Source organism: Girardinichthys multiradiatus, chromosome 1 (assembly GCF_021462225.1).
Source record: "Girardinichthys multiradiatus isolate DD_20200921_A chromosome 1, DD_fGirMul_XY1, whole genome shotgun sequence".
Lineage (NCBI taxonomy): Eukaryota > Metazoa > Chordata > Actinopteri > Cyprinodontiformes > Goodeidae > Girardinichthys > Girardinichthys multiradiatus.
Window position 1 is genome coordinate 32,243,978 of NC_061794.1, and position 19,013 is coordinate 32,262,990.

At 38.0% G+C, this 19,013-nt stretch overlaps 2 protein-coding genes and 1 long non-coding RNA gene across 12 annotated transcripts in view; 2 read left to right on the forward strand and 1 right to left on the reverse strand.

The window, feature by feature from the left end:
* The window catches only part of slc12a5b (solute carrier family 12 member 5b), a 42,947-nt gene extending 39,331 nt beyond the window's left edge, over positions 1-3,616 (forward strand). For both annotated transcript variants that reach the window (XM_047366803.1, XM_047367517.1), the window contains one exon: positions 53-3,616. In XM_047366803.1, coding sequence (XP_047222759.1) covers positions 53-144 — 92 coding nt within the window. In that variant the 3' untranslated portion in view covers positions 145-3,616. The remainder of the gene's footprint in view (positions 1-52) is intronic.
* Positions 3,617-5,706: 2,090 nt separating this feature from the next.
* Positions 5,707-17,740, forward strand: rbm39b (RNA binding motif protein 39b). 9 transcript variants are annotated; one of them, XM_047368741.1, is made up of 15 exons: positions 11,103-11,302; positions 11,866-11,923; positions 13,347-13,396; positions 13,607-13,804; positions 14,001-14,054; positions 14,227-14,344; positions 14,429-14,581; positions 14,783-14,920; positions 15,008-15,073; positions 15,146-15,350; positions 15,468-15,554; positions 15,636-15,729; positions 16,813-16,918; positions 17,019-17,097; positions 17,173-17,740. In XM_047368741.1, the coding sequence occupies exons 2-15, from the start codon at positions 11,873-11,875 to the stop codon at positions 17,271-17,273; spliced, it is 1,500 nt and encodes a 499-aa protein (XP_047224697.1). In that variant the 5' UTR covers positions 11,103-11,302; positions 11,866-11,872; the 3' UTR covers positions 17,274-17,740. The 9 variants fall into 9 exon arrangements, 1 of the variants encoding a protein (XP_047224697.1); XR_007039009.1 differs by lacking the exons at positions 13,607-13,804; positions 14,001-14,054; positions 14,227-14,344; ... (7 more) ...; positions 17,019-17,097; positions 17,173-17,740 and adding exons at positions 12,102-12,178; positions 12,877-13,027 and having other exon boundaries at positions 5,707-11,302; positions 13,347-13,397; XR_007038862.1 differs by lacking the exons at positions 13,607-13,804; positions 14,001-14,054; positions 14,227-14,344; ... (7 more) ...; positions 17,019-17,097; positions 17,173-17,740 and adding an exon at positions 12,102-12,178 and having other exon boundaries at positions 5,707-11,302; positions 12,877-13,397.
* A 28-nt stretch (positions 17,741-17,768) lies between these two features.
* Positions 17,769-18,697, reverse strand: LOC124872514. Its single transcript, XR_007039352.1, has 2 exons — positions 18,423-18,697; positions 17,769-18,285 (listed from the first exon to the last, which is right to left on the reverse strand). It is a non-coding gene; the product is annotated as an uncharacterized LOC124872514 (long non-coding RNA).
* Between the last annotated feature and the right edge of the window lie 316 nt (positions 18,698-19,013).

Below are 19,013 nucleotides of genomic sequence, written 5' to 3' on the forward strand. Positions count from 1 at the left end.
ATTAACTTTAATCTATTTAATGTGTGAATCCTTCACTTGGAGTGTCTCTCAGATATGGAGTTCCTTGAGGTTCTCACTGACGGTCTCAACAGGGTTCTCCTAGTGCGTGGAGGAGGGCGAGAGGTCATCACCATCTACTCCTGAGGGGCTTTTATCAGCATCTATATAAGAACTCGTGGGTTCTTCTGCCTCTGTGTGATTCCAGGAAAATCCTCCCCCTGACCTGCCACCTCCCACTGCAACCAGACCGCAGCACTTCCAGGAGCCATCCACGCATTACCTAACTCCATCTGTTACCTCCATACCACCTGAGTTCACATCACCTAAGAAATTTATGATTTCTTCTGGATTTTCCTTGCTCACCTGTAAGAGAAATGTCATATTTCTTTATATGTGTTCATTCAGCATCTGTGTTGTTTGAGAGTTGTTCCATTTTAACTCGTCTTTGTTTTTGTCTGTCATTGTATGAATGAATATATCCAACTAATAATGAAAACTGAGTGGATGAAGAGGACGTTTCTGTCTTCATTTAGATAAAACTTGGGTTCTTTGACATTTTAACACATATAAATACCATTCCCTCAAATTAGATTTGTTAAACATCATTTTCAGACAAGCTAATAGAACTTTTGCTCCAAAAAAAAAGATTTTATAGAAATGATGACCCTAAACCTTGTAGTTTCACTTTATTCAAATAAGATTTGGAATTGGTGATCATGTAGTAAATTATGGAATTTGTATTCAAGTATGTACTAAATAGTATGTATTAAAGTCTTTTTAAAGACAGAATTAAAAATGATCTGTAGTAAAAGTGAAAGTTAAGGACGCAATCTTTATTCAAATACAATGTTAGGCCCATCTAATACAATACTGTAGGTGGCATTCTAGTAAACATGTAGCTTTATCACAGTGTATTTCTGCTGTATCACAGCCATTTTATATCTGGTTTATATTATATTATATTCATATTAAAGTTCTTATCCAGACAATGTTTCTTTTTTTTTTTAAAGCAGGGTTATACATGTCAGCTAAATCTGTTGCAGCGTAGCTTTGCAGCACTGGTTAAAAAGGTTTTCTCGCTTCCTCACAAAAAGCTTGTTCTGTTTTTATTGGCCAGCTCTGTGGTCTGACAAGAGTCTGCAGTCATGCTCTGCAACCTTCAGGTTTAGTCAAGAACTATGCATCAGATCAAAAATAAAATAAAAAAAACATTTTAAAAAATACCATTTAAACTGGCTTTATGGGGACAATACAGTATTTGATTTAAAAATATATTTACAGATTAAATTTAGTTCTAAATTAGATACTCATTGAGAAATATTATGGCTCTTTTTCATTTGCTTATTTCACAAGGTGTACTTTCACATACAGAAAAAGCTGTCCAAAGGTAACTCCTTTGTCTAAAGGTCACTCACTAACTCACAACTGCACAAAACTTGCAAAATATAGACAAAAACAGTGAAATGTGTTAAAAGTAAATTTCAGAGGGCCGTTGTTACAATTTTAAGATGACCTTGTTAATCACACATTAAATTCATGAGGGTATATGTGTTTTCATAATTGATTAAATTATCTTCATCTAATTTTATGTTTTTATGTTTAGTTTAGATTGCATTAGCTTGTCTATATTTAAATGAAATATGGCCTAAAACATCATCGGATTACTGTGGAGGAGATAGGCCTAAAATATCTACATACCATAATGTCATAATATCCTTTATTATTTAGAAAAATGAAGAATTACATGTTTATATTCTTAAAAGGGAATCCTTAGTTGTAATATTCATTGTGACCCCTACTGTGTAGCAGCAACTACAAGCTGTTTCGAAATTGTAGTTCATTCTGTACAAACAACTTCAATTTTTTAAGCTTTTGATTTGAACTCTGACAGGGTGAACTTCAACTTCATTCTTTTTTCACTTTATGGTTAAATACCTATGTATTTATGAAGCTGTTGCTTTGCTGGTAGATTGCTTTAATCATAGCTTTATTAGCACTCAGAGTGTTTTCTAGTTGTGATGCAACGAAAGAGGCCCAAATCATGATCCTACCACCACAATGCTTTCCAAACATGCTGATCTCCTTCTGGTAAAATGTGGTGTTATTTTGTGTTTTTGTTCATTTGTTTATTTGTCACACATGCAGCTAAAAAATATTTTAATTGTTTTATCTGTCTAACAAAATATGGTTCTAACAATCCTTCTGTTAAATCAAACTTCCAGCAAGCAGTAATCGGCGAACTTCACCTGTATAATTTACACCACTGGAGGTCAGTGTTCATCAACATTTCTGAGTCCGTGTGAGGAAAACGGTTTAACTGCTTTCATTTAGTTTAGTTTAGTTTTATTTGAAGAGTCCGTGGAAGAATATCGTTGGCATTAAAGTTTCATTTCTTTGTAAACAATCTTCCCAACCATACATTACTGAAGACAAAATCCTCAAAGGTTGTAGAACTGGACCCTGCAACATGACAATGACCCAAACATAGCAGTAAATCAAATATAGGCTGACTGAGAATTAAGAAATGAAAAGTCCTGGGTCTTGTAAAAACCCAGATCTTGATCTTATTATGCAATGGGGTGACTTGAAACAGACTGTACATCCACCGAATCCCTCAAACATCTACCAGCTAAAAGAGAGGAGTGGGGCAAACCTTCCCCAGGCTGACGTCAGAGGAAGGTAAACATCTAAAAGAAGCGTCTCACTGAAGGAAGTAACATCAGTGGTTACATGGGTAGGGTGTCCTAACTTTTGCCTCAGTTAGAAAACACATTTATGTTTATATCTCTTGTTTCTTGAGTAAAACAAGGCTACCAATTGTTAAGTGCAGTTAAATACTTTATTTTCCAGAGAGAGAAAAATGGGATTAGAAATCAACATGTGGACATTTATTTTCAGCATTTTACCCCTCAGTGTCCCCTGACTATCAGTGTGTTTCTATGGCCCAGAACATGTTATCTTTATGGAGAAGGATCTTTGTAATCGTAGTTCATAAAAAGAGCACAGACAGCCCACTTTTTCCCCTCCCTGGTATGTTATTACTCCACCCTTTTTTATTTAGGATTAACTTTATCAAGTATTTTCATTCCCTTTCATTAATATACACATACTGTTTATGATGCTGTAGAATACCGTTTGCAAAATCTTACCTCATTCTCGATACAACAATATATACTTTTATTAACAAATGTCTATTCAGAGAAGTGTTTGCTTTACATTACTGATAGAAATGAGTGCAACGACACACCCTCTGCATCTACCAGGTATTGATTTTGCATGTGGAAATCACTGGTTCCTTGCTTGCAGAAGTGCTCACAGTTTTTAAAGTCCTCCTTGCAAAGTGTGCATACTGTGAGTTTGATTGAAACAGCATCTTAAAGACATATAGGACAGACATTTGTGAGAAGGTCTGTGACTAAAGGTGTAGAAATAACATGTATCAGTCTTAACAGATTTAAGTTAGAAATGTGTTTAAAACTATCACACATTATATTTTATGACCTAATTCATCTTTTGAATTTACGTTCAGATAATGGTTTGAATAAACCATGTTTATGTCTGCACAAAATGCAATAAATCTAAATAAAATTAATTAAAGTTGCAAATATGTGTCCTATTTTCTGTTGGCTGTTTATTTTACATTATCCAGTACAGGAAGTTGTTTCTACTGAAGACATACAAGGCTGTGTCTGAAATTAATTGTGCTGTAATTAACATTTTGTCAAGTTTGGGGGGGTGGGGGGGGGGGGGGTGGGGGGGGGGGTTGTTGTCTTTGTTAATCTAAAAAACTTGGATCAAGAGAACTTTAGTTATTTAAGAAAAATTAGGGGTTTTAACACTTGTACGGATAAAAAAACAACAACAAACAACACAAAAGAAAATGCCCTTGCGGTTCCAGCTACCTTTGACCATGTGTAGAGTAAAAGAGATATCCATGGTACAGGACATAGATTAGTGACAGAGTTGGTCCCCTTTGCCTTCTCTTTTGTAGTTGTCCATATGCAGACTTCAGCTCCAGGTGAGCGGTAACAATGGTGCTGTGGATTCAAAAACATGGAATCTATATCATAGCTACGTCAGTTAAAAGAAATATCTTTTTAAAGTATTCATACGCTTTGAACTTTTTCAGATTTTTATCACAAACCACAAACATTGCTGTATTTTATTGGGATTTTAAGCGATAGACCAACAGAAAGTGGTGCATAATTGTGAACATAATATGAAATAATCAGAATACTTTACAAACAAAAATCTAAAAGTGTGTCATGAATTTATATTGAGCCTGTTAATCTAAATAAAATCCAGTGCAACCATTTGCTTTCAGCAGTCGTCTATATATAGACTGCATCTGTATTTTATTTAATCTTCTGAAGTTTGTTAGAGAACATTAGGGGATAAACTTGAAAAAAAGATAAACAGCAGGCAGGTTAGGGATGAAGTTGTGGAAACATTAAAAGCAGGGTTAGGTTATAAAACAATATCCCACCCTATGAACATCCCACCGATCATTGTTCAATCCATTATCTGAAAATAGAGTATGGAACCACCACAAACCTACTGAGACATGGCTATCCACCCGACAGGTCAAGCAAAGAGTGCATTAATCAGAGAAGCAGCCAAGAGGCCCATGGTAACTGTGAAGGAGCTGCAGAGATCCACAGTTCATGTGGGAGACTGTTTACAGGATAGCTATTGGGGTGCAAGAGGCAAAAAGAAAAACTTTTGTAAGCCATGATAACTCTTGTTTGCGGTTTGCCACAAGGCTTGTGGGGAACTCTGCAAACAGGGAAATAAAGGTGCTCTGGTCAGATAAAACCAAAATGTTACTTTTTGACCTACATGCAAAAGGCAGTGTGTGCAGAAAACTAACACTATATATCCCTCTGAACACACCATCCTCATGGTGGATCATGGCCATGGCAGTATTATGCTTGAGGATGCTTTTCTTCAGCAGGGACAGTAAAGATTGTCAGAGTTGATAGAAATATAGATGAGGCTAGACACAGGCCAGTTCAGGAGGAAAACCAGTTGGAGGCTGCAAGAGCCTTGAGACTGAGGTGGAGGTTCATCTTCCAGCAGGATAATGTGAACGTACAGCCAGAGCTACACTGCAGTGGTTTAGATCAAAGCATATGAGCCATTCAAGAATTAGAAAGGTCTTTCACTTTCAAATGTGAAAAGCAGGTAGAGATATACCCCAATGGACGTGAAGCTGTAATCTAAGCGAAATGTGGTTCTTCAAAGTATTAAATAAATGTAATGTACAGCACACTTTTCAGGTTTTATTAGTAAAATTACTTTAAACCCATGAATCATTTCTTTACACCAAACAATTATGCACTACTTTCTGTTGGTCTGTCACAAAAAGTCTCAATAACGTTTGTTGCAATTTGAGGTTATAACACAAAGTAAATTTGAAAGGTTCAAGGGCACATCTGAACTTATGAAACAGGAAAATTTGTTTATATTTAACCTGAACTTCCTGGCACTGCTACACACTGGGTCACTCTTTCTTGTAACAAAAGTGTTTCCAGGAAGCAAGTTTCTTTTTAGGAACAAACATCTAAAGCAGGAGCATGCAAACTGCAAACTAACCCCCCTTTTTTGGTGATAAGCTTCCATGAACATCTCTCACAGTTAGAAAAAGGAATTCAGGGATAAAAGTACTGCAGAAAAACTGCTGACAATTGTTTATTACTACAGACAAAGTCCGCAGTGCTCCATTCTTCAGGCAGAAAAAACTGTGCTGTTATTGTCTAAGTGAGAGCCGGGTTGATCAATGCCTTTGACCTATCTTATGTAAAGAGAGATAGTCCAAGCTGCAAAAAGAGGCTACCATCATTAGCTCCGGAGAGCTGTCAGGATGAAGAAGCGGTCAACCAACCTTCGAGTGAAGTTACCAGTCTTCCTGTTTGTATTCCAGGTGATTTTTGTTGCCATTTACTTTGCCTTTGTGACCTATGATGACCAGGCTGATGCCCGTTTTCAGACCAATCAGACCAATCCCATGCACAACGCCGTGTACAAGGACTACCCCTTCTTCACAGATATACAGGTCATGATATTCCTTGGCTTTGGATGCTTGCTGGCATTTTTCCGACTCTATGGCTTTGGTGGGATGGTTTTTAACTTTCTGACTGCTACCTTTGCAATCCAGTGGGCCATTCTGGTGCAGGGCTATTTCCAGTTCTACGACAATGGGAAGATCCACCTTGGGGTTATCAATCTCATAAATGCAGAATTTGCCTGTGCGGTGGTCCTCATTTCTTTCGGAGCGGTGCTGGGGAAGACCAGTCCACTGCAGCTGCTGGTCATGGTCCTGCTGGAGGTGCCAGTGTTTGCTGTCACAGAGTGGGTCGTTCTCACGTATCTGAGGATCAATGATGCAGGAGGGTCTATTCTCATTCATCTCTTTGCCTGCTATTTTGGACTGGGTGTCACATTTGTGCTGTACAGGTCTGGTTTAAATGAGGGCCATGTTAAGGAGAACAGCAGTTACCACTCTGACATCCTGTCTGTGATGGGCACCCTGTTCCTCTGGGTGTTCTGGCCTTCATTCAACTCAGCACTGACCCTTAAAGGAGATGACCAGCACCGGGCCATTCTTCACACCTTCATCGGCCTCAGTGCCTCCACCCTCACTGCATTTGCTCTGTCTGCAATGCTGAACAAAAAGGGAAAGCTCACCATGGCGGATATTCAGAACGTGACCCTGGCAGGAGGAGTAACAGTTGGGGCATCTGTTGACATGATGATATCACCTGCTGCTGCGTATGTGCTGGGTATGATGGGTTGCACTGCCTGCATGCTGGGCTATAAGTATCTGAGCCCATTCTTAGCACAACGCTGCCGGATCCAGGATCAGTGCGGGATACACAACCTGCATGGACTAACAGGACTTATTTCATGCGCAGCAGGGATATGTGCCATTCTGATGGCTGATGAGGACATTTACGGCCCCAGTTTGTATGAGATCTTTACTCACAGAGCTCCAGTAGAAGGGGACCCAAAGCTGCAAGAGCTCCAAATGCTGATTCCAGGTTTAAAACTGGGTTTGGGAAGGACTGCCAGGGCGCAAGCTCTCTTCCAGGTTGCAGCTGTATTCTCCACAATAGGACTGTCAGCACTGGGAGGCATCCTGACAGGTTATGTGTTAAAGCTACCTTACCTTGCATCTCCTTCGGACGACCTCTGTTTTGATGATGTGCTGTTTTTTGAAGTTCCCCCAGATTACGATGCACCGCTTAAACTCAACTACAAAATGACAGCAGAGGATTCTTCAGATGTGCAGCACCAAAGAGTTGTCATCCAGTTAATGGACAACATGGAAAACAAATGTGCCTAACTTGTCCTTTTGAACTGATGAAGCAGTGTTGGTTTTTATTTTACTAACTACTAAATACATGTTTATATCCATTGCACTGTAAAAAAAATTTTTTTACATACATTTTAGTAATTGTGTTCATAATTCAGGCTCTGCAAAAACAGAGGGTTCAGCCAGAGCTTGCAGACAAAGAATTATTATTATCAGCAATATTATTAATATTTCGAAGGGAAATATTTAATCATTTTTCAACACTTTTCCCTTTCAGTTGAGTTAATGCGTGTACATCCCAATAGTCAGTGATTACATTGCACAAGAAACACTATGCTCAGGTGTTAATTTATACCACAATGGGTGAACAAGACGAAAAAGGTAATAGCAATAGTAATTAATTAATTATTTGACCAGTGAAGAGAAGGATGCCAGGACGAAAGTTATCTGAGAGCAGCAGCTTGAAGACCTAACAAACCAGCACCCTATCCAGGAATTTAAAAGGTCCCCAGTCTGCTTGTAAATCCTGTCTACTTGTGACTACCTCTGACAAAACATAAACAAATAAAATCAGTTAACATTCAGCTAGACGTTATTTCTGTTCTGTTACTCTGCTCTGCATAGATATATGGCAGCACTCCTATATCTCCCAACAACTGTGTCACCAGAATGATTGATTTTAGAGTCACACTGTGGTTGTGTAAAACAAAGCAACAGTAAAGGGAAGCAGCTGAAAGTCTAATTTGTTTGCACATAATCAGTCTGTGTTTTACACATGAGGGTTTAACTACACTACAGTAACATTGTTATCAGACTTTATTTTAGTGTGCCACACCACTCAAACTCTGTGAGTCTGCCCACAGTTTGCTGTCTCTGAACAATAGAGTAAACACTAAAATGTATTTTCAAGCTAATGCTAAAGATTTGGTGGTTCATTTCGTTCAGACACTGAGGAAAAAACAAGCTACTGTTGGTGCTAATTGTGTTTAAACATGCAAGTGTTTATTTATCTAATTTAATAAGGCACTTTGTATCGACACAGGGCACATAGAAAGTAAAAACTATGACAAAATGCCTTACCTGAAAACTGTTATGCTCACAAATCTCCCTCTGCCTGGTCTGGCTGCTGACTCAGCTAAAGCTATAGCATAAACAGGGTCCTCAGCTCCAGACCTTAGCTTGCTCCTTCCCTTGAAGCCACGATTCTTGCTTTAGGACAAAAGTCTATGTAGAAACAATTGCTTCATTCTCTTGGGCCCAACAGCATTTTGAACAGAGAGCTTATTTTGGTTAGTGGAAAGTAGCCACACACCAATAAACCCACTGCTGTGAGAAACGTGTTTATTGTTAAGAAAACAATTCTGTTCTGTGTTTACAACAAGACGCAGTTGCATTTTGCTGTTACAAATGCGACATACATGGTAGAGCTTTTCTGTTTTAGAAATGCATGGATCAGAAAAATTGTCATTTAAAATTACCTATCTGCTTTGAAAAACAATGAAAAGGCCAGTTGTGATTTATTTATGGTTATATTTTTAAGACTTCCAGGTTTTCTGTCTATAAACTATGACTTGCTTTTTTAAACATCAACGTAGTCAGTTTCTTTCCAGGACACGTTCAAACAGGACAAAAGTGATTTGCAGCAATTGGTACAACTAGTTGTTTTCTTTTTAAAAGAGGAGGCTGTTGTCTTGGTAATTTTTTAGAATACTTCATAGTTAGCAACAAACTTCAATGTGTTGTCTTTAAGAGATACATAAAAATTAAAATATGTTTTAATTCATAAAAAGAAAAATATATGAGAATACATGTGGTGGGCTACGGGCTCATTCAGTAAATCCAAGGCACTATACATTCTGTAGTATAAAATTTAAAAACAACACTTTTAAAACCCTAAATCTTAAAGACATATGTTTTATTATGAGATTGCAGTTAAAATACAAAGCTGTGGAAGTGTCATTCCAGTTTGATTTAGAGGTCATGTAGATAATATGATTTCAGACCTTTGGATCTGTCTCTTCTTTGAATTAGATAACTGAGTGCAACCGTCAAAAGTAATATCAGACAATTAATTATAATTAAGTACAAAAACGAATATAGGGAACCTAAACATTTTAAATTATGTGTTTAAAAGAGATTTTATGTGTTACAAGACCACAGTTTTACATGTTAGATAGACACCTAATTACCTTCATATCTGTCTCTGCTGAATATTTAACTCGCAAAGTCTGCTCAATGTTTTACTCCTTCTATTTCTGATATTGTATAATGTTTAACTCCCTCTTTCATTGGACATTTTACTATCTGTCTGAATACATTTCTGTTTCATTTTAGGCGTCGATGAAAATGAGTGATAAAAAATAAAACATAGTTGCAACATAATGAGCAAGAGTTTAAACAGAGTTCAATATCAAAAGCTCAGCCTGCATGAAGATGTATTACAGTGAAACTGAACATTTTCAATTTCCATTATTCCAGACTAAATGTCTGAAATCTTGACGTAAGATACTCAAAATTCTACTACATTATAAAATAGTGAGAATCTTGAAGTTATACTGTCCTTCTTCCATAAATAAAAGTTCAAATAAAAAAACAAATATAAAATTAATTAGATTTAAATATTACTAAAAGTAGAAGTTAAAAATAATGGGCATCTAAGGAAACCAGTACACATGTTGTCATCCCACACCATGTGGTAAAGAGTCCAGGACCAGTGCAGAGGTTTTTTAATGCTTAGTTTTATTTCCTTCAAATAAGAATTGGAAATATGTAGCTTGAATTTAAACTTGCCTTCCCTGAGTCAACACGTTTTAGAACCATCTTTTGCTGCGATAACAGCTGCAGGTCTTTTGTACCATGTTTCCACTAGCTTTGCACAAAAAGAGATTAAAATGTTTACCAATTCTTGTTGGCAAAATAGCTCATGCTCGGTCAGATTGGAAAGAGAGCATCAGTGAACATAAATTTTTAAGTATCGCCATAGATTCCCAATTGGATCTGGAAAGTAACTGGTCTATTCTCACACAAGAAGATGCTTTAAATTAACCCCCTATTTTGCTTGTAGTTCTGGCTTTAATTTTATAGTTGATATACTGCTGTGAAGTGAACCCGAGCCCCAGTTGCAAGTCTTTTGCAGCCTAGAACAGGATTTCTTCCAGTATTGCCCTGTATTTAGCTCCATCTATCCTCCTAACAACTCTGAACATCTTTACTACACCCTGCGGAAGAAAAGCATCTCCCTGGCATGATGCTGCCACCACCATGTTTCGCCAAGTTTCATTTTCATTTCTTCTACCTGTTTGCTGTGGCCCTTCCACTTCACAGTAATGCATTACTTTGCGCTGGTCTATCACATAAAATCCATAACACCATACTGAGGTTTGTGTATTAAAATGACACAATATGAAATGTGGGTTATAAATACTCAAGGCACTGTATAACTTACAATAAAAAACAAAGGCATGCCTGCCAATTAAATAAGAAAAATTAGTTTAAAAAAATCAAATTTGACTACACAAAAAAACAGTATGTAGTTTGTTTCTTATTTAATAAATCAATTACCTAAACTGTATTCCTGAAACTTTTTCTCTCGAATTTGTTGGCCAAAATACAGCGACTTTACAATAATATTTGAACAATTCTCCAGTGTGAATACCACTAGAGAATTGTGCAAATATTACTGTGAAGTACTGAAATACTACTTAGGACCATCAGGTGGCAGTAACATTTTTTATTTTTCCACTGGAGAACCAATCGAAGAAGAAGAAGACGGCGAAGGAGACGGAAGAAGACCGTAAAGCCACGACCTACCTCGAGTAGATTCTAATAGCTGGAGCGGAAAAAGAAAAGGTTACATAACTTCAAATGGTCTAAATTCACCGTAGCGGTCTGTGTTTAAGAAGGCGAGAAGCGTCGACGCCAGTACCGTCAGCAGCATATTAACCGTGATATTCAGACTTTGGCACAGCATATCCTCCATTTCAGACGGTAACGTCATTGTTTGCCACTCAGCTCGCTGCCGCGGAAACGCTCTGAGTCAGAGTGGCCATTTTGGCACCCTGAACTAAACGCTTGTGTTATCAACCTAGAAGTATTTTGCGGCCCTGTAACCGTTTCTAAGTAATTGAGTATTTTATTTAGTCTACTCAATGGTTTCTGTGTTCGTTTTGTTTTGTCTTATTGGCCACTTTAATATTTCCGTTAGAAAAACCTTTGCTAGTTGAAGTTGAAGCAACGGTAAAGTCGTATTCGCACGTAGCTAGTTAGCGTTAGCTTATAGCGACGTAAGTCCGTGTGTGGCTTTGGTGATATTTTAACACGTTTTTGCCTACAGTCTTTATATTTGTATATTGAAAACTGGACCCTTATCCGGATAATAATCTGAAAATATGTGTAAATGTATAACTAAACGCGTCTTCGACCGGATAGAATCATCGACCATGTCTAAACCTTGTACCCCCCTACCCAGCAGAACGTACTCTTTTTGTTTTGTTTTGTTTTTTTTAATCACAGGAGTGATTTCATTTATCTTTTATTGTTATGATTTGCAGGACCGAAATGGCGGATGATTTTGACGTTGAGGCCATGCTGGAAGCTCCATTCAGAAAAGTGAGTTTAGAGTTGAAGAAATGGGGCCTGTAAACTGTTATTGTCCTTGTATTGTTTAGATCTTAGATTTAATTTTGTTATGAAGAAGTTCACTTGAATGTTGTGTCTGGTGATTGAGTTATTTAAAAAAAACGCAATACAGAAATATAAATAAATCCACATCTATCTCTCTTTATAGACTTCCCTAATGATATCTCACCTCTACTCCCATGAATTCATCTTTGATTCCACTGTGAACTGTGAAAAAAAAGGAAGGTAGTTATTGCGCATATACTGATGTACTGTGGTTCACTTTAGGACTAAAAGAGATTCAAACGAGAACCATCCAGTCCCAATTCGGTTGCAACAAGGTGAATGCCAGTGGTTGATGAGCCCATCTTTACCTGTCCAGCAAAGGAGGCAGTATTCTGATTTACAGTTGGCTTGTTGACCCTGCTTTTTAATGTGTAATCCTTATCTATTTGTGCATATAATTGTGTATATTTGTACCTTTTTTAAAACAATTTACTCTGTGGAGAACATGTATACATTTTTGCTTATATGCACGTCCTCAAGTATTTGATATTTAAGTGCACTAGGAAGTTTCTGAGCAACACAGCCTTTTAATGCACTTACTACCCTAACAGTGTTTTAATTAAGCCAGATTTGCTGGTCAGATTTTTCTCGTAAATATGAATACTGCCTCTTTCAGCATCTTGATTTAATTGCATGCTACACAAAACATATTACATTGACATTTTAGTTAAATGACTGTAAAATACAGCATATTTAGCATAACTGTTGTGTAAGAAAATCTTGTATTTTCAGTAGTTATTTTTATTAAGCCAAACAATTGTAAATATTAATGCAATCTACAGATAATTGTAGTGTTAAAGGTGGCTTTTTTTGATCATTTTTATTTATTTTTTTGGGCGTCAGAATTACTAAGAAGTGTGAATCCCTGTTTGCTTCAGGGCAAGATGTGTGACAGAGGTGGCATCGAGCTCTTACAGTCCAAGAACGAAAATGGGTGAAGATCACTGGACTGACACCAACCACACAGGATCTCTTTTAGTGGCCATGGGCCATGCGTGGTCACGTGTTTAGGCACAAATAGTGGCATTGGTACGACCTGTTAGAGGGGGGTGGGGGATTGGTGGAGAGGACCTGATAGTTATCAAAACTTCCTGAACTCTGCTAATATGTTGGACATCCCTTAACTTTTTATTGTAGCATTAAGTACTGACCAGCCTAATAATGATGGGGAAAGGAAGGTATTGGGGTGGTGGAAGAACTGTCCAGAGTTGACATTAGAAAGTATGAATTATTATTAATTGAATATATTTTGCATTTTCTCTTGTCTCACCCCCCAACCCCCTTTACCTTGACGACTTGAAATGTTTCATCTACGTCCTCATGATGTTCTTCTATAAACCTTGCTTAGGATGAGAACAAGTCCTATCATGCAAATGGACACGATGAACACAGCAAGAAGTAAGTTATGGTGATTTCTCATTTACATGCAGTTATTGTCAACTGTTTGTGTTAATTGCAGAATAATTGTCATAATGTGTTTCATAAGAACTGTTGGGAGTTCACACCCTAATAGATAAAAATAGTTTTGATCCAAATCTTTATATAGTTTCATATTCTACCACAATGTCGCTTGTGGTAATTTTCCTCCGTGGTTGTAATGTGCCATAGGAAGAAAAGGAGTCGGAGCAGGAGTCGTAGTCCAGGTTCAAAGAAGAAGAAAAGCCGTAGCAGGAGCAAAGACGGGAAGAAGAGTAAGAAAAGGAGCAGGAGCAGAGATAAAAAACGCAGCCGAAGCAAGGAGCGCCATCGCAGCGGGTCCAGAAGCAAGGACCGGGCTGGGCGGTACAAGGCACGCAAGAGCCCCATGTATGTAGCTTCTCAACTCTTAATGTTGCATATTCACTCAGTCAGAACCTGCACATTTTGTACTGTTGTTGCTTCAGTCATCTTGTAGCTTTCTGGTAACTATACATTTCATATTTGATTATAATGGTTGGAGAGGCAGGTTCCATAAGTGACATACGGAACAAAAGCAGTAATATTTTGGTCCTTTTTATTTTAGCCGGAAACGTTCCAGAAGTCGGAGTCCGTTCAAAAAAGAAAAGAGTCCTGTTAGGTAAGATGAACTATCAGTTTAGTTTGTTTCATGCTCTGGTATGAAATTCAGAAACACTTCCCATAAAATATCTGTTTAAAAACAGATATTTTATGAGCATGCTGTGGCTGTTACACAAAACTAGAAATGTTTAAGGATAATTAAATTGAACCATTTTCTTCCTATTCTAAAGGCAACCGATTGACAACTTAACACCAGAGGAGAGGGATGCCCGCACAGTTTTCTGCATGCAGCTTGCTGCAAGAATCAGAGCTCGTGACCTGGAAGATTTCTTCTCTGCTGTTGGAAAGGTCGGCTCTATTAGGTGTATAGTGACTAGCCAGTTTCTATTTGGAAATTATCTTGAGTCTTTTTTTTCTCTCTCTTATCTGCAGGTCAGAGATGTGAGAATCATCTCAGATAGAAACTCTCGGAGGTCAAAGGGTATTGCATACATAGAGTTTGTGGAGTCATCATCTGTACCGCTGGCAATTGGATTAACTGGCCAGAGGCTTTTAGGTGTGCCTATCATCGTCCAGGCTTCTCAGGCGAGTGCAACAATGTCACCAAACATTGAGCTACATTAGATAAGTTAGTGTGATATGAAATGTTTGTAAAAGCTTTGCTAGACATTTAAGAAGTGTTGAACAAGTTCATTTAACTAGTATGGCTAATTGTTTTTGAGAAACTATATTTGTAATTGTATAATTTCCTCTCGGCTTAATTAAATCTTGTACATTTATTTCCAGGCAGAGAAAAATAGAGCTGCTGCCGCAGCCAATAACCTACAGAAGGGCAGTGCTGGTCCAATGAGACTGTATGTGGGTTCACTGCATTTTAACATCACTGAAGAAATGCTGCGAGGGATTTTTGAACCCTTTGGAAAGGTTAGAAACATGATTCAAGTTTAATCTAGTTTGTTCATGTAATTTGCTTTGATATTCATTATTGCTGATTGTTTTTTGTTTTCATAGATTGAAGGAATCCAACTTATGATGGACAGCGAGACTGGGAGATCCAAAGGATACGGCTTCATATCGGTAACTGAAGCTTTTCTGTTAGAACTGATGCTCTCTGCTAAGTCCCGTCTTTAATCTCTTTATTCTCTGAAGTTTGCAGATGCAGAGTGTGCAAAGAAGGCGTTGGAGCAGCTGAATGGGTTTGAGCTGGCAGGACGTCCCATGAAGGTGGGACATGTCACAGAGCGTTCAGATTCTTCCACGGCCAGCTCTTTCCTAGACAACGATGAACTGGAGAGAACTGGTATTGACCTGGGCACAACAGGCCGTCTTCAGCTCATGGCTCGACTGGCAGAAGGTTGGTTTCAAATGCAGTCTACCGGTTTTTGTCTTATTTTTTATAAATAATTACAATTACATTCATTGCCGTGAAATAATTCACATATCAATGTCAAAATTTCCCCATCCTCCACAGGAACTGGCCTGAAAATCCCTCCTGCTGCTCAGCAGGCTCTTCAGATGACTGGATCCATACCTTTTGGGGGAATACCTTCTCCAGCAGGTGAGAGTCAAGATGATAGGAAACCCAACCCCCCCACACCCCCCAAATGTCATCAGTGACAGATCTGTATTCTTTTCACAGTTCCTAGTCCTGCACCAAGCCAAGCCTTGAACCTCCCGTCACAGCCGCTGGCCACACACTGCCTTCAGCTGTCCAACCTGTTTAACCCACAAGCGTAAGAAGAGTTTTTAACTGTTTCACATGTTTTGTCAAGTTTCCTTTAAAAATAGTTAACCTCTGTTGCTCCCTTCTGTTTTATTTGTATGTAGAGATAAAAATAGTCCAACTCGATCAATCAATGTTCTTGGTAGAAATCACATCACATGGCAAATACTGTCCTTGTTGGAGTAGTCATAGAAAACCAACAGAATCAACATTCATTATATGCAGTGAAGTTAACAGTGAGTACTTTGACAATTAGAAGATCCCTGTGTGAAGCTAATCCATCGGTAAGAAACACCCGCAAAGTCCCACTTTAAAAAAAATGGAAGGAAACGATTTGCCAAAGAACACAACTGGCCTAAAGAGAAATGGAGAAACATTTTGTGGACTGATGAAGTTACTTGTGGGTCCAAAGCCCCCAAACACTGAGCTGAAGCCACAGTGCACTCTGAAGACAGTAGGTGGTTCCAGCATCATGGATCAGTTGGCATTTAATAAAATACAATGTTGTTTCTGAGGCAAAATCAAGAAAGGCAGAGGAAATGTGGAACGTTGTCAGATCATTCGGGGCTGGAATATCTGCTCACAGGAGCCAGAAGCTGGAACACAGATGTGTTCAGAAATATTGGTTATACAATTAAATATTAGTTTAGTGATTCACAGGAATGATAAATCCTAAAGATATCGGTTTATATAGTAAATACTTGAGTTTGCAAAGAAAAATACAGACACCATTTCATTGAACATCCCAATGTTCATTCTTCATTTTCTGTAATGTGTTTAAAAGGTTGATACGTTTTTGTCATTTGATTTAGAATATAATGTGCAGTGCTCCCAAAGCATGGAAATAACTAAGAATTTTGAGCTTTACTGATGTTTATAAACACACTATTATTTTGAACACAACTGTAAGAAGTCACTTTATAAAACATTTTCAGTAGCAAGGGGTGAAATACTTGAACAAGACAGAGAGCAAATGACAGTGACCATCTTTTCCAGCTCAGCTGAGGTCTTTGCATTGTTTAAAATGATCTGGTTTTCTGTTTAGTGATGTTCAGCACCTTGTTGCTCCATGTTCATTTTTTTTCCCCCTCAGAGAAAATGATCCCAACTGGTCCTCTGAAATCCAAGATGATGTGATTGATGAATGCAACAAGCACGGAGGAGTCGTTCACATCTACGTCGATAGGAACTCTCCTCAGGTAGTTTATCATTTAACAATATTCAAGTCTATTAGCTTATCATACATAACTAGGTTCATATCAGTGTGAAGAGTAAGTTAGTCATTTTTGTATTTTACAGGGTAATGTGTATGTGAAGTGTCCCTCAATACCTGCAGCGATGGCAACAGTAAATGCGCTTCATGGACGCTGGTTTGCAGGTATGTTAAGTAGCTGCTGACAATGAACAGAAACTTGACAGCAATGAATGAATGAATGATTTTATTTTTTTTCAGGTAAAATGATAACGGCTGCTTATGTTCCTTTACCAACCTACCACAACCTCTTCCCAGATTCAGTAACAGCGAAGCAGCTCCTAATGCCTTCACGTCGATAGTCTGAGACATGCTCCAGAGGGTCGGTGTACATAAATTGTTTGCATTTCATGAGAATCTCATTGAAGGAAAAAAAAAATTTGAAATTTAGTTGGCTGTGTAATAAGTGCCCTCACATTTATCAAGTTTTTTTTTCTTTTTTTGAAGTTGTTTTTTTTGATCTAGTTGTAAACTACAACTGAGAAGTAATCTGCAGAGATCTATTGGTCTGTACATTTTTAAATATCGTCTTATCTGCTCGTAAAAATCAGCCATTTTAGATACATTACCTTGAAGTTACAGAAAACTGTTCGGTTAATAGACCTAAAATGCTGAAAGGTTGATGTCAACGGTAATCCTTTGTAACTTTATACAGCCATAATTTCTTTTGTATGAAGGCTTCCAATAAATCTGGCAAACCTCACAGTTCATTCTTGTTTTGAGTTTGCAGTGCCAGGTTCAATTTGTGATTAAAGTCTTAATAACAGTGTCAGAGCCCATGTTTGTCATTTTAAGACTTGGTTTGATTAAACAATTTACTGTCAGTTTTCTTTTTTGGACAATGCATATTTACATGAAATGTTACATTTCCATTTTTTTCTACGAGTTGCAGTCCTTTTTGGTCTCTACAACTTATTTACTGTGTAATTCCTGCAGGCTTTGACAGAACATGTTTCCTTAGTTTTCCCTTTCAGATATCCGATATGTTGCTGCATCTCAATAAATAAATAAAAAAAACAGAATTGACACATTTACCAGTCATAACAGAAATATCCAACAATTTATCTCCCCCTTACTGAGCTATCAGACCCATTCTCTAAGCAGGGCCTGCAAAGGGAATGTTAATACACTGAAGAAGTGAAAGCTGGGAGACAATACTGTAGGCATGGGAGAGCCTCCATCCTTTTCATTTCTCACTAAGGCATCTGGTTTCATGTAGCTTCAAGCAGATTGTTCATCTCCAAAGCACTGCATGTTTTATTCAGTCATAGGGAAGACTGTTGACTTGACTACTGTCTGAAGGTCATTGACAACCTGCACAAGGATGTAAATCACAGGTCTTTGCTTAAGAAGCTGGCTGTTCAGAGTGCTGTATTCAAACATTAATGAAAAGTTGAGTGGAATGAAAAAGTGTGGTAGAAAACATTTCAAACTCAATAGGAAAAACTCACCTTTATGGGGATTTTGAAGTGAAGTCCATTTAAGACTTTGGGTAAGGAGCACAACAGACACATTCAAGACATGGGCTATACAACTGTCGCACTCGTTCTAACCCACTTCTGAACCAGAGACAGCATCACATCTTACCTGGGCTAAAGGAAAACGACTGGTCTGTTGCAGTTATCCAAAGTCCTCTTTTCAGATGAAACTTTACACTTCATGTGGAAATCAAGGTCACAGAGGCTGGAGGAAGAGTGGAGAGTCCAAGTTGAAGTTTCTAGTATCAGTGATTACTTGGGGAACCATGTCCCGTGCTGGTGTTGGACCACTGCGTTTTAAGACCAAGGTGAGCATGTCAGGGTTCCCTCTGGTGACGGGCTTAAAGGAGATGCTGATTTCATTTTTCCACCTATTCACACTACCAAAAGACAATCACCTGCACTAATATAGGGCTGAAACAATCAATTTTTGAAATACTAGTCAACTAATTTAGTAATCCAGTAATTTTTAACTAAAGTATATAGTCTCTAAAAGATGCTATTTGCTGAAAGGGCAACCTGCTCTGAGCAGTAAATAAGCCAAAACAATACATTTAAAGATAT

Bases quoted from the DNA above. Each gene is read 5' to 3' on its own strand.
- rbm39b (XM_047368741.1), top strand. From the start codon at position 11,873: ATGGCGGATGATTTTGACGTTGAGGCCATGCTGGAAGCTCCATTCAGA. The intron at 14,055-14,226 runs GTAAGATGAACT...CCTATTCTAAAG, and splicing joins AAAGAAAAGAGTCCTGTTAG to GCAACCGATTGACAACTTAA. The intron at 14,582-14,782 runs GCGAGTGCAACA...ATTTATTTCCAG, and splicing joins TCATCGTCCAGGCTTCTCAG to GCAGAGAAAAATAGAGCTGC.